Consider the following 12,438-nt stretch of genomic DNA (forward strand, 5'->3'; position numbering starts at 1 on the left):
ATTTGCACATTTTCGCCTTTGTATCATTGTGTGAAACCTTTTGTTATAAACTGTTTTAAAATTTAATTTAATTGTCTTTTTTTTTCTTGTATTGCTCGCAGATACAGTACCATAAAAAATGTATAAGGGCCATAAACCTCGCAAAGATGTCCATGACTTCTTGTAAATTCATTGTGTTGTAGTGATTCCACTGTGTTCTGGATTCTGTTGTTTTGTAAGACTTTTGACAGTTATTTTCTTTTAAATTTCTTTTCTTTTAAATTTCTTTTCTTTTAAATTTCTTTTCTTTTAAATTTCAAAGTTGACTTTTTCAGTATGATATAAAATATATTCTGTTGGGAATTTTATGCTGAAACTTAAGATACATTTTGAGGATAACAGACTAATATTACACACAGTATTGAATGTCATTCATTGTCTAGTCTAATGTGATCAGAGTATTTTATATCACAATGGCACCTGTAAATATGTTATGAAATTGACACATATACTTTCCTTCCGTACCAATCTCTTCAGCAGAGTTAAAAGAAAAGCGTGTGACCTGGTTTCTTGTGTAAAGTATATTGTAAAGGCTTACAATTGCTGTATCATCTCTAATGCATCTAGCATGGTCAGCTTTCACATATTATAACGTAACCTTCTCTGTTTGTTTACGTGAAGAACAAAAGAGTAACAAGTCTCAGACCAGACCAAAAAATAATCCCTATTCAGGACCCCCAGGGAATACTTGACAGTTGTATTTCACGTGAGATGGGCGGAGGTGAATACAAAGAGGTGAGAAATCAGGTCAAAGCTGATAACAGATGCTGCTCCAAAAGGTCTGGGAGGAGCCCGTCTGCTTAAAAAGAGACACTATTTCAGCCATAAAAACAGATGTTGTGCGGACAGTCCTGTATTTAGTGATGGTCAAATATAGTAACGGATAGTGAAAGATAACAGAACAGTCATCAAGGTGTAGTATCTGGTGAGTTTATAATGTTTATATATTATATATGTCATTATTTAAAACTATCAAGAGTTTTGTTTTGTGCTTATTATCATATTTTTGTTTTACTTGCTAGACTCCCAGTTGAAAAGCCAAAAGAATGAACACCAAGGTATTATATTATATTATATTATATTACAGTATGTTTTTATTTTATTTTTTATATTTATGTTATGTTACATTACGTTTATGTTACTGTATGTTATAGTTATGTTATGTTTATGGTTATAGTTATGTTTATGTTATGTTGTTACGTTTATGTTATTTTTATGTTATGTTATATTATGTTTATGTTATGTTGCAGTTATGTTATGTTATGCTATGTCTTGTTATGGTATGTTTATGTTATGTTTGTTATGTTGTTATGTTTATTTTATGTTATGTTGGGTTTATGTTATGTTACGTTATGTTACGTTTATGTTATGTTACGTTTATGTTATGTTATGCTATGTTACGTTTATGCTATGGTTATATTATGGTATGTTTATGCTATGTTTGTTATGTTTATGTTATGCTATGTTATGTTTATGTTATGGTTATGTTATGGTTATTTTATGGTATGTTTGTTATGTTATGCTATGTTATGGTTATGTTATGGTTATGTTATGGTATGTTTATGTTAAGTTATGTTATGTTATGTTATGTTATGTTATGTTATGTTATGTTATGCTATCTCATTCTTTCTCAGGTATTTGCAACCTGGGTGGTTCTTGTTACAAGTAAGTTTGATTATGGTAGATGTTTTATAAAATTTTACAGCAAAAAAAAAAAAAAGCAATGCAAAAAATATTGTCATTATTTATAGGTACACTCTTCTCACTCTCCACTCAAAGTAGGTGGAATTTTTCTACTTTTGCATACTTTGTTATTATATTTTAAAAGATTCTCATCTGGTATCTTTTAATTTCACTCTTTGTGTATCAAAGCAGTTTCTTTTTCTATTTGTTGTTTTTCAGGTTGTATAACTCAGTGGTTTGACAATGATGACCCAACTGGACAAGGAGACTATGAGCTTTTGTCTGACCTTCTCATTACATACTCTGGAGAAATATGTCCAAATCCAGTTGGAATTGAAGTTCGGACAGTCTCCGGCATACTAGCATCTCAAACAGGAAACATCTTTCAAGTGTGAGTTTATCTTTTAAAGTACATGTTCTGGTAATATTTTGATCTGAGAAACAAAAGATTAGTGCTGGGACATCATGAATGAATTGTGTGGAACCCTGTATTTTATACCTAAACTTTGTGTTTAAATGATTTTGTGTTTTAAAGAAACAATCCATCATCTGGGTTTGCTTGTGTAAATGCCAACCAAGCAGGAGGAGTTTGTGCTGATTATAAAGTGCGCTTCACCTGTCCAGAAACATGGTGTTCAAGTAAGTGTCGTTTACAACAAATTTTTACTTCAGACCTGTATCATCTAGCTTATGTCCATACTTGTAGTTTGGTTCCATTAGTTCATATGCATTACTTCTACTATAAAAAAGTTAGAACATCCAAAAAAGAACACCTAAAACAATGCTGTGTTGTGGATTAGTTTTTATTTATTTATTTAGACGTCTTTGGTCAAGTCAAGTTGAGCTTTATTGTCCTTCCGCTAACGTGTGAACACAAAGTGGAACAAAATATTGTGTCTTGCAGGACCGTGCTGCTACAAAAATAAACATAATCATAAATATAAACACAACACTATTCGTAAGAGCAGTTTTAAACCTATAACTACCTGGAATGGTAATCTAACTATGCAGATAACTATATACAATACACAGACTTGTATACAGACTATACAAGTACTCTATACTATACTATTTTGCACTATAAGTAAATTGGGTAAGCTAAATTGGCATGTGTGTATGGGTTTCCCAGTGCTGGGTTGCGACTGGATGGGCATCCACAGTGCTGGATAGTGCTCCATAGTTGGCTGTTCATTCAGCTGTGGTGACCTCTGAAGTAAAGACTAAGCTGAAGGAAAATGGATGAATGCATAAATATAAACACAATACTGGCCGTGGGAGCAAATTTTAAACCTATACATAACTAACTGGAGCGGTATTTTAACTATACATATGCTATATAAAGAGTTAACTACACAGATAACCTAAGACAGACTATACAAGTACTTTACATAAAATAGAAGCAAAGTTGTGCAAGATATTGTGCAAAAGGGGTATTTGAGGTTGAAAAAATTTACAAGTAAACATTGTTTTTCTTATTGAGTCTTTGTAAGGTGGAGTGTCTGGTGCATATAGAGAGAAGAGGGATTCTACAGGTGGTTTGTGAAGCCCACTCACCTGTGCAAGTCTGTGTTGTGGTCATATTTCAGTCATGCTGCCTCAGAGTTTGTTAATTTCCAGGTTTGGTTTGATTGATGTGCAGTAGCTCTGTTAGTTTGGAACATTTGATGAATTGTAAACACTGCTGTCTGAATCCTGTTGTGAAAATAAAATCTGATGTTATCATGAATCTAAAATTGACAAAAAGAGTCTAAATTAGCCCAAAATAGAGCATGATGTCACAAGATGAAATTGTAAAATGCATATGTGTATGTGCACTATAAATAGCATGTTCTCTCAGCTGAAAATGCCACCATATACATGAGTGGCATCAGCCCAGTACACAAACCATTAACTGGGTTTCCATCCTAACATAAAGCTAATCTTTTCAAAGTTAGAAAAAATAAATAAAAATAAAATCCCAATTGCGAAATACTGTACAGTAAGTGTGTCCTATTAAGTTGTTAGAATGGCTGACTGCAGTATTTGTAATCAACAGTGAACAGGGCAAGCATAATGGAGTGATGTGGGTGTATGCTTTTCAAAGTTAGAAAAAATAAATAAAAATAAAATCCCAATTGCGAAATACTGTACAGTAAGTGTGTCCTATTAAGTTGTTAGAATGGCTGACTGCAGTATTTGTAATCAACAGTGAACAGGGCAAGCATAATGGAGTGATGTGGGTGTATGCTATATCTGAGTTTATTTTGGCAAATGTGTTTCCATCTCCCATTATTTGCATTACCCGTTTTTCGCATACATCCAAAACCACCTCTACTTTTTTGTGATTTAATGGATTTTTAATTTGAAATTTGGCATTTCCATCACTCATTGTTCATGTGATACTTAGTATTCTAGGGTCTCCCATTAACATAGGGTGATGGAAGCCCAGCTATTGTTTTTCAAAGCTCTGTTAATTTAGTCTCAAAACCTCAGTCTCATATTATGTCTCAAAATGTATGCCATCAAAGTCATTTGTTTAGGTTAGTATGTTTAGATTCAGGGATAAAATGCCACTGTGAAACCTAAGGGTGAACCAGAACTAACTATCTATATCTACTATAAATCCTTGGAAGTCTCAGTCTGCTTATTAGGAGTGCACCAGGGTTCATCTTCACACTATTTCAAATGAACTGTACTAACAGAGCAATCAAACCAGAGTTTGTTTAAACTGAACTAAACATGAAAATATTGTTGTCTAAATGAATAAATGAGTTGTACAATAAAAGTCATCGTTGTATGTCTTGATGTTTTCTACTCTGGTCCACCCTTTTAGGTTGTAGAACACCCTGGTTTGATCGAGATAACCCCAGTGGACTGGGAGACTATGAGACTCTGCCATTAACCTTGTCGACATACCCCCTTCAGGTCTGCGCTCAGCCCATCGCCATTGAGGTCGAAACTATTAGTGGCACCCCCATATTGCCAACTGGAAACAATTTTCAAGAGTACGAAAAATTGTCATAAATTAAGTCAAATACATTTCCATTACTTTGTCCTATATGCACTGAATGACAGTTCTAGTTCTAGCTGCTCCAACTATGCAAAGAATAATGATACAGTATTAGGAGAAATACAGTGATAATTCTCTGTGATCATAGGATGCAATTCCACGGACATACAGTATAATAATGATTTATCAGTGAAGTATTTTACTAGGGCACGACAGCATTTGAGTTTAAGGGTCTACTGATATGCCTGACTGCACTATCTAAAACATTCATTCTTGTATACTGTATATTTATAATTGGTTATTTTCTTATGAATGTGTTTCAAGAACACAAGCTTGTTCAGCCGTACTATAAGAGCAGTCATGATGCTTCCCATAAAATAACACTATAATTGATAAACTGTGTTAAATAAAGAACAGATGTATTCTGTTTCTGCAGATATGATCCAAAACTGGGATTTTCCTGTGTGAATGCACAACAGAATGGAGGGTGTCAGGACTACAAGGTCCGTTTTACATGCCCAGTGATTTTTTGCCAACCACGTATGTATCTTCTTCACATATACTTTATTACTTATTGTATATATATATTTGTATATTTTAAAAATAATTGATAAGTGTTTTGAAATATTTGTAAATGTTTATTGGTCACACTTTATTTTAATGTGGAATTTAAGTTTCATTGTGCCAACTAATTCTCATTAGATTAGAAGTAGACTGTTAGGTTGGGGTTGGGGTTAGGTTAAGTGTAAGTTGACATCTACTTGCAAAGTTTCTTATAGTCAGTTAAATGTTTGTTGAAGAAGCAGTATCAACAGATATTAAGCAGACAGTGTATTAATACTTAAATGGACCATTAAAATAAAGTGTTACCTGTTTATTTTAGGAACATATATATTTTTTACTTATCTATCATAATTTTCTCACAATTGATAATTGTTTACACAATTCATGGATATTTTTTTTTACTTAATAAATTCTCTGTACTATTTTCATCAGAGTGTGTTACCAGGTGGTTTGATTCTGATAACCCTAACACTAATGGGAGTGATTCTGAGCTCTTGAGTGTCCTTCAAAGTACAAATGCTGGGTACATTTGTCCAAATCCCCTTGGAATAGAGGCTCAGACCATCTCTGGCCAACCAGCATCTCAAACAGGAAACGTCTTTCAATCGTGAGTTTATCAAACATTTTGAGTCAGTCATCATGATTCAGAAATGGTGTTTAGTTATTGTCTGTTTACATGGTTTATGTAATGTGAAGTGGGACACTGACAACAGGGGTGTGGATCCAAACGCAATGTTTATTATGCAGAGAATGGTCAGGCAAGCAACAGACAACAAATGAGCAAACAGATGTATACGGGCAATCCAGAGTCATGGTTGATAACAAGGCAAATACAGGCAGGAAGCAGGCAACGTAAACAAACAAACAAGGTGAGGGTCAAAAACGCGGCAAGACAAGGCAGGGAAAACACATCATAATGTTCACACCTCAGTATAACAAGACTCAGCCATGAAGTGTGCGTGTGTGCTGTGTATATAGTTCTTCTAATCAGTCCATAATGATCCTCTGGCTGTGAGTGTGTGCAATCAGCGGAATCAGGATCAGGTGTGAGTGTGTGGTGCATGACTGGAAGTTGTAGTCCATATAATGGCGTATTTGTAGTTCTATGCGATCTGTGTGTTTACCAGCGAGCTGTAAGGATTAGATCGCTGGTGATTGTAACAGTTTAAATGTGTTTTGTGTGTTTTGAAGATATAATCCAACAATTGGATTTTCCTGTGTAAACGCAAACCAGGCATCAGGGATGTGTGCTGATTATAAAGTGCGCTTCACCTGTCCAGAGCAATGGTGTTCAAGTGAGTAAGAAAATAGATTGAATTAAGACAATCTTCTACCTAATATGTGATTAGTTTTATATAATATGTACAGTAGATATCTTCTAATTTAATTTATATACTAGGTAAAAAGCCTAAAAGGGTTAGTTCACCCAAAAATCCTGTTATTAATTCCGAGATGTTCAAAGTTCAGAAAAGGAATAAAAAACTTTGTCAAAACATTCCATGTGACTTGTAAGGTTACTATGTGTAGACAAAGCCCCAAGAACAATTTTGTGTGCCCGAAAAACTGTAAATATGACTTTGTTTAGCTATTGAATATATTTTCTCCCATTTCAGGTTGTTAGGATATTTATTATGTGGCACAGTGTCAATAATAAGTGTTATATTGTCCAGAGTAAATATGCACGCTGATCTAATACGAAAGATATTGGTAGACAAAGTTGTTTTTATAGTTTTTTCTTTGAGGGTAATAAGAATACAGTTGAATCACTGATGTTACGTAGAATGTTTTGACAATGTTTTATTTTTTTGCTGGACTTTGAATGTCTCTGAAGCATTGCTGTCTATGGAGGGTCAGAGAGCTCTTGAATTCCATCTGAAATATCTAAGTATCTATATAAACAAATGTCTTTTAAATTTTTTAACTGCTTTTTCCATCTAAGTAAATATCTAGATATCTACTGTATATAAGCCCTCATAGGATTCAAGCAACGTGAGAATGAATAATTTAAGTACTGAGTTATTCATCTCATTTTAAGGTTGTAGGACACCCTGGTTTGATCGAGATGATGCCAGTGGACTGGGAGACTATGAGACGCTGCCATTAATCCAGATAGCATATCCGCTACAGGTCTGCGCTCAGCCCATCGCCATTGAGGTCACAACCCTTAGCGGGACCCCTGCACTGCCTACCAGTTTTCCAGAGTATGGTGAACAGTATCGTATTTTCATTTAAACATTCTTATAATTCTAACAATTTTTAGTCCCATTTTATATTAAGTGACTTTAACTGATATGTACTTTCACTGAAATTAATCATTCATTACAATGTACTTATTGTGACATTGTGCTTGTGATTAATTAAATACATGCATGTAATTACATTGTAATTAATTTACATATTTAATTGCACTGTTGACCATCCTTTATACCTTAACCCACACTCAAACCTTACCCATACCACCAAACATGTCCCTAACTCCACTACTATTCCACCTCAAGAGCACCAGAAGTGTTCTGCAATACATTATGAAAACAGTAAGCACATTATATAGCACAGATATAAAGCAGGACTCAATTTTCAATACAGACCATTGGGAATAGAGGCTGTTATTTTTAATGTGATGAGATGTTTATTCATAGTACATTCTGGATATTCATTAACAGTTCTGCATAATGGATAATTTATGGCTAATAAATAGAATGTCTGTTTGTGCTACTTTTTTTTGCAGTTATGACCCGTTGCTGGGGTTCAAGTGTGTGAATGGGGCCTGTCAGGACTACAGGGTCCGTTTCACATGTCCAAAGACTTTTTGCAGTGGACGTAGGTATCTAAAATATCAGTTTAATCCAAAATGAAAACTCAGTCATCATTTACTCACCAAACCCATTACATTAACTTATTTTTGATACACAAATTAAGTTTTATTATTTCAATCTGAACAATTTATTTTTCAATTTTAAAATTCTAAAAAGTAATCGTGTCTCTTCTCTTTACAACTGTTTTGAAGCATCATAGATTTAAGTGAATAGACATTCAGTGGAGGGACAGAAGTGCTCCAATGTAGTTAAAAAGATTTACAGTTTTGCTCCAAAGTTGAACAAATTTTGTTGATCCAAGGAAGTGTCTATGCAAATCCATGAGCAAACTGTGTTAAATCAGTAAGATAATCAAGAATATAGGGAAAACGAACAGAGAAAAAACAGCAACCATGCAAAGACAAGGAATGACAAACACTCACCGTTCTATTAATACACTGAACACAAACTAACAATACTTGTACATTTACTAATGCATTACTAAAATTGAAAGTAAAAACAATAGTTAAAATTTGCATGAGCTTAAACTTGCTGAGAATTTTATGTCAGTATATTGATGTACTTCCAATTGAAATAGAATATTGAGTAGAAGTGGGGCTTTCTTTTGTGCATCATTCTCTCATAGCAAACTAACGGTAAGAGGGGTTTGGTAATAAATATTGTGGCTGAAGCCAAACTCCAAACGCAGAAGCAAATGGTCAGACTTAGACTGAAGATTACCAAAACAAACTTTTTTTTTAAATTTTAGTCTATTAAACTTGCACAGTTTAATTGTTCACCTAAAGAAAAACAATATGCACTAGCAAAATAAATATTGTCCATTTTTATTTCACACAAACTTTAACGCACTGTGAGTTAACAAGAATTGGCTTTATATGCTTCAACAAATATTAACAAAGATGAATGAATATTGCTTGTTCATGTTAGTAAGTATTAACTTACTAATGGAACTTTATTGTTAGGTTTTAGCAAGCAAAACATAAATTCCCTAACAAATTTCTTGATCGTTTGTAATGACAAAAAGGTGAGTAAATGACGACAGTATTTTCACTTTGAGATGAGTTAAACTATTGCTTTTCATTTACTCAACTTCAAGATAGTGGGTGCTTTTGTTTGTTTGTTTTAATGTTTCCCTCTGTACTGCATTCATCAGAGTGTGTAACCAGGTGGTTTGATTCTGACGACCCTACCACAAAGGGAGGAGATTCTGAGCTCCTGACTAACCTTCTCAGTGCATACTCTGGATACATTTGTCCAAATCCACTCAGAATAGAGGCTCAGACAGTGTCAGGCCAGTCAGCATCTCAAACGGGAAACGTTTTTCAAGTGTGAGTCTTTCAAAGGATATTAGAACATTTGTGTGTGTGTGTTGTTTTTTGGCATATATTATGTCCTAAACATTTTGCATATTTTTCTGAAGATATGACCCTACAAATGGGTTTTCCTGTTTAAATGCAAACCAAGGAGGAGCCATATGTGCTGATTATAAGGTGCGCTTCACCTGTCCTGAAGAATGGTGTTCAAGTGAGTTCACATAATGTCATGATCACAATAATAGATTGAATTAAGAAAAATCAAATAACTAACTAGTCATGCCTTGGATTAATGCACTGGAGATATAAAGTTTCTAGGAGCACGACTCAAAGAGGTAAAATAGTTCATATGAAAAACTGCTTTAACCAACACATTGGCTTTATAACATTTTGTGTCATTCTCTTACAGAATGTATGACACCGTGGTTTGATCGAGATAATCCTGGTGGAATGGGAGACTATGAGCCGCTGTCATTAACCCCAACAGCATTCCCACAACAGGTCTGCGCTCAGCCCATTGCCATTGAGGTTTCAACTATTACCGGGACTCCTGTACTGCCAACTGGAAACCATTTTCAAACGTAAGATTTAAGAATATTTCTATTAGGGCTGTTAAACGATTCAAATATTTAATCCCAATTCATTGCATATTTGCCATGAGGCAATTTGTGATTAATCGCAACTTAATTGTTCTAAATGTGTCCTTAAATTAGTATAATATTGATAATAAAACAACATTATTGATTTAAGTGCACACAATAAAAACGGAAACATAATATAGGGATGCAATGAAATTCAAATTTTTGGCCTGAAAACTGAATACCAAACACATTTCTTTTCTTTTCTACCTGACAAAAGTCTTGTCGCCTATTTAAGTTTTAGGAACTGAAAATAATAACTTGACTTCTAGTTGATCATTTGGTATCAGAAGTGGCTTAAATGAAAGGCAAAGGCCTCTAGATTACACTTATCTTACCAAAATTAATATGATCATGCCTTGATTATTATTATCTATTAGGACAGTAAGGTCTGATTTTGCTGAGACAAAAGTCTTGTCACTTAACAGAAATAATGTACAGTATAGAATATAAAGTCTTGGTTCAGTGGAAAAAGAATTAATACTGTGTTTGACTCCCATGAGCTTAGAGGACTGCATCCATACATCTCTGCAATGACTCAAATAACTTATTAATAAAGTCATGTGGAATGGCAAAGAAAGCCTTCTTGCAGGACTCCCAGACTTCATCAAGATTCTTTGGATTCATCTTCATTGCCTCCTCCTTCATCTTACCCTAGACATTCTCAATAATGTTCATGTCTGTTGACTGGGCTGGCCAATCCTGGAGCACTTTGAATTTGCCCTCTCCTGTGGTTTGTAATGTAATGGCCAGCACAAATGTCTTGCTGTTGATGTTGCCATCCACTCTGTAGATCTCTAGCACACCTCCATACTGAATGTAACCCCAAACCATGATTTTTCCTTCACCAAACTTTACTGATTTCTATGAGAATCGTGGCTCCATGTGGGTTGCAATAGGTCTTCTGCAGTATTTGTGATGATTGGGATGCAGTTCAACAGATGCTTAATCAGAAAAAGCTATCTTTTGCCACTTTTTCAAATGATCAACTAGAAGTCAAGTTATTATTTGTTGCTCTTACAACTGGGATCAAGACTAGACTTTTGTCAGGTAGTGTATACTGTATTTTGCCAATTTCTCACCATACTAACTTATTTCTTGTTGACAGAACCATCAGACATTATTATGTACTGTATATGAGCTTAGCGTTTTGTTTACTTTTCATTCTCCATTTCTAATTGGTGCTGCATTCTTTATTGGCTGCATTTTTTTCATCTACAGGCAAGGACACAGGTGAAACGTAAAATGAGAGTGTTAATCGCACGTTAATAAAATGAGTGCTGTTAAAATAAATTTGCTTTAATGTGTTATTAACGTGTTAATTTTGGACAGCCCTAATTTCTATTTATATATGTATGTGTGAGGATTAACAATCACTCTCTCTTATTCTGCAGATTTGATCCACTTCTGGGCTTTGAGTGTGTGAATGATTTTCAAAATGGATGGACCTGTCAAGACTACAAGGTTCGCTACAAATGTTTTTGCAAGATTGTAGGTCCCACAATCGAAAGTCCCCCATTTGAGTTTACAAACCTAACTGATTTCCTAAATGTAGGATAAACTGCACTTTCAATTTAAGTTCAGATTAAATGGGGAAAAAACATTAACAATAAATGTTTTCTTGCATTATCCTTCAAAGTCTCTGCTCATAATGTGTTGCATGCTGTACTGTGGAATGCCAGCTGTTTGATGACACTTTGTGTGACATTTACACTTCTATTTAGCATCTATAAAGTTATTTTTAGTATCTTTTTAGTAGCACTACTGTATATATATATATATATATATATATAGTATAGTATATATATATATATATATATCGCACACTTTAGATAATGATCTTAACACTTTAAATAATCTTCAAAGCTATTTCAAGCATCATTTTACTTCTCAAAAATGTGTGTGTGGTTGGTGGGGGTGGTGATGGTGGGGTGTGTGCAGTGCCCATAGTGTGAAGTTGCAAGTTGCAGTTCATTAAATAGCCACTGATGTCATTAATAACAAGGGTTTCTGAAGTTTAAACATAGAAGAACTGTTAAGGGGTTTAAACACAGTCAGTGAATATAACCAGCTTTTAATGATAAACTATTAGAAGTTAATTATATATATATATATATATATATATATATATATATATATATATAGATTCCCAGAAATGGGGGGTTGCGGCTGGAAGAGCATCCGCTGCTTAAAACATATGCTGGATAAGTTGGCGGTTCATTCCGCTGTGGCAACCCCAGATTAATAAAGGGACTAAACCGAAAAGAAAATGAATATATATATACTTTCTATGACATTCTCCGGTTCTACGTGTCATCAGAGGGGGAAAGCCCCACCCAAATGTATTAATCTCTCCCTCATTAGCATATGAGATTAGTCTTGTCACACAAGATGCA

General features: G+C 34.3%; 1 protein-coding gene across 1 annotated transcript; it reads left to right on the forward strand.

Moving 5' to 3' along the window:
* Positions 1–877: 877 nt before the first annotated feature.
* On the forward strand, positions 878–11,689 carry si:dkey-205h13.2 (uncharacterized). Its single transcript, XM_056449289.1, has 16 exons — positions 878–964; positions 1,062–1,097; positions 1,674–1,704; positions 1,791–1,817; positions 1,942–2,113; positions 2,258–2,361; positions 4,535–4,706; positions 5,148–5,251; positions 5,708–5,882; positions 6,467–6,570; positions 7,311–7,476; positions 8,004–8,095; positions 9,245–9,419; positions 9,512–9,615; positions 9,814–9,985; positions 11,437–11,689. The coding sequence occupies exons 2-16, from the start codon at positions 1,086–1,088 to the stop codon at positions 11,600–11,602; spliced, it is 1,776 nt and encodes a 591-aa protein (XP_056305264.1). The 5' UTR covers positions 878–964; positions 1,062–1,085; the 3' UTR covers positions 11,603–11,689.
* Positions 11,690–12,438: the final 749 nt, after the last annotated feature.

Source organism: Danio aesculapii, chromosome 23, assembly GCF_903798145.1.
Source record: "Danio aesculapii chromosome 23, fDanAes4.1, whole genome shotgun sequence".
In the NCBI taxonomy this organism is placed as follows: domain Eukaryota; kingdom Metazoa; phylum Chordata; class Actinopteri; order Cypriniformes; family Danionidae; genus Danio; species Danio aesculapii.

What these genes read in the sequence shown, in the direction of transcription:
- si:dkey-205h13.2 (XM_056449289.1), top strand. An exon ending in AAAGACTTTTTGCAGTGGAC is followed by an intron (nt 8,096 to 9,244) that starts GTAGGTATCTAA and finishes TGCATTCATCAG; the next exon opens with AGTGTGTAACCAGGTGGTTT. An exon ending in ACGGGAAACGTTTTTCAAGT is followed by an intron (nt 9,420 to 9,511) that starts GTGAGTCTTTCA and finishes ATTTTTCTGAAG; the next exon opens with ATATGACCCTACAAATGGGT.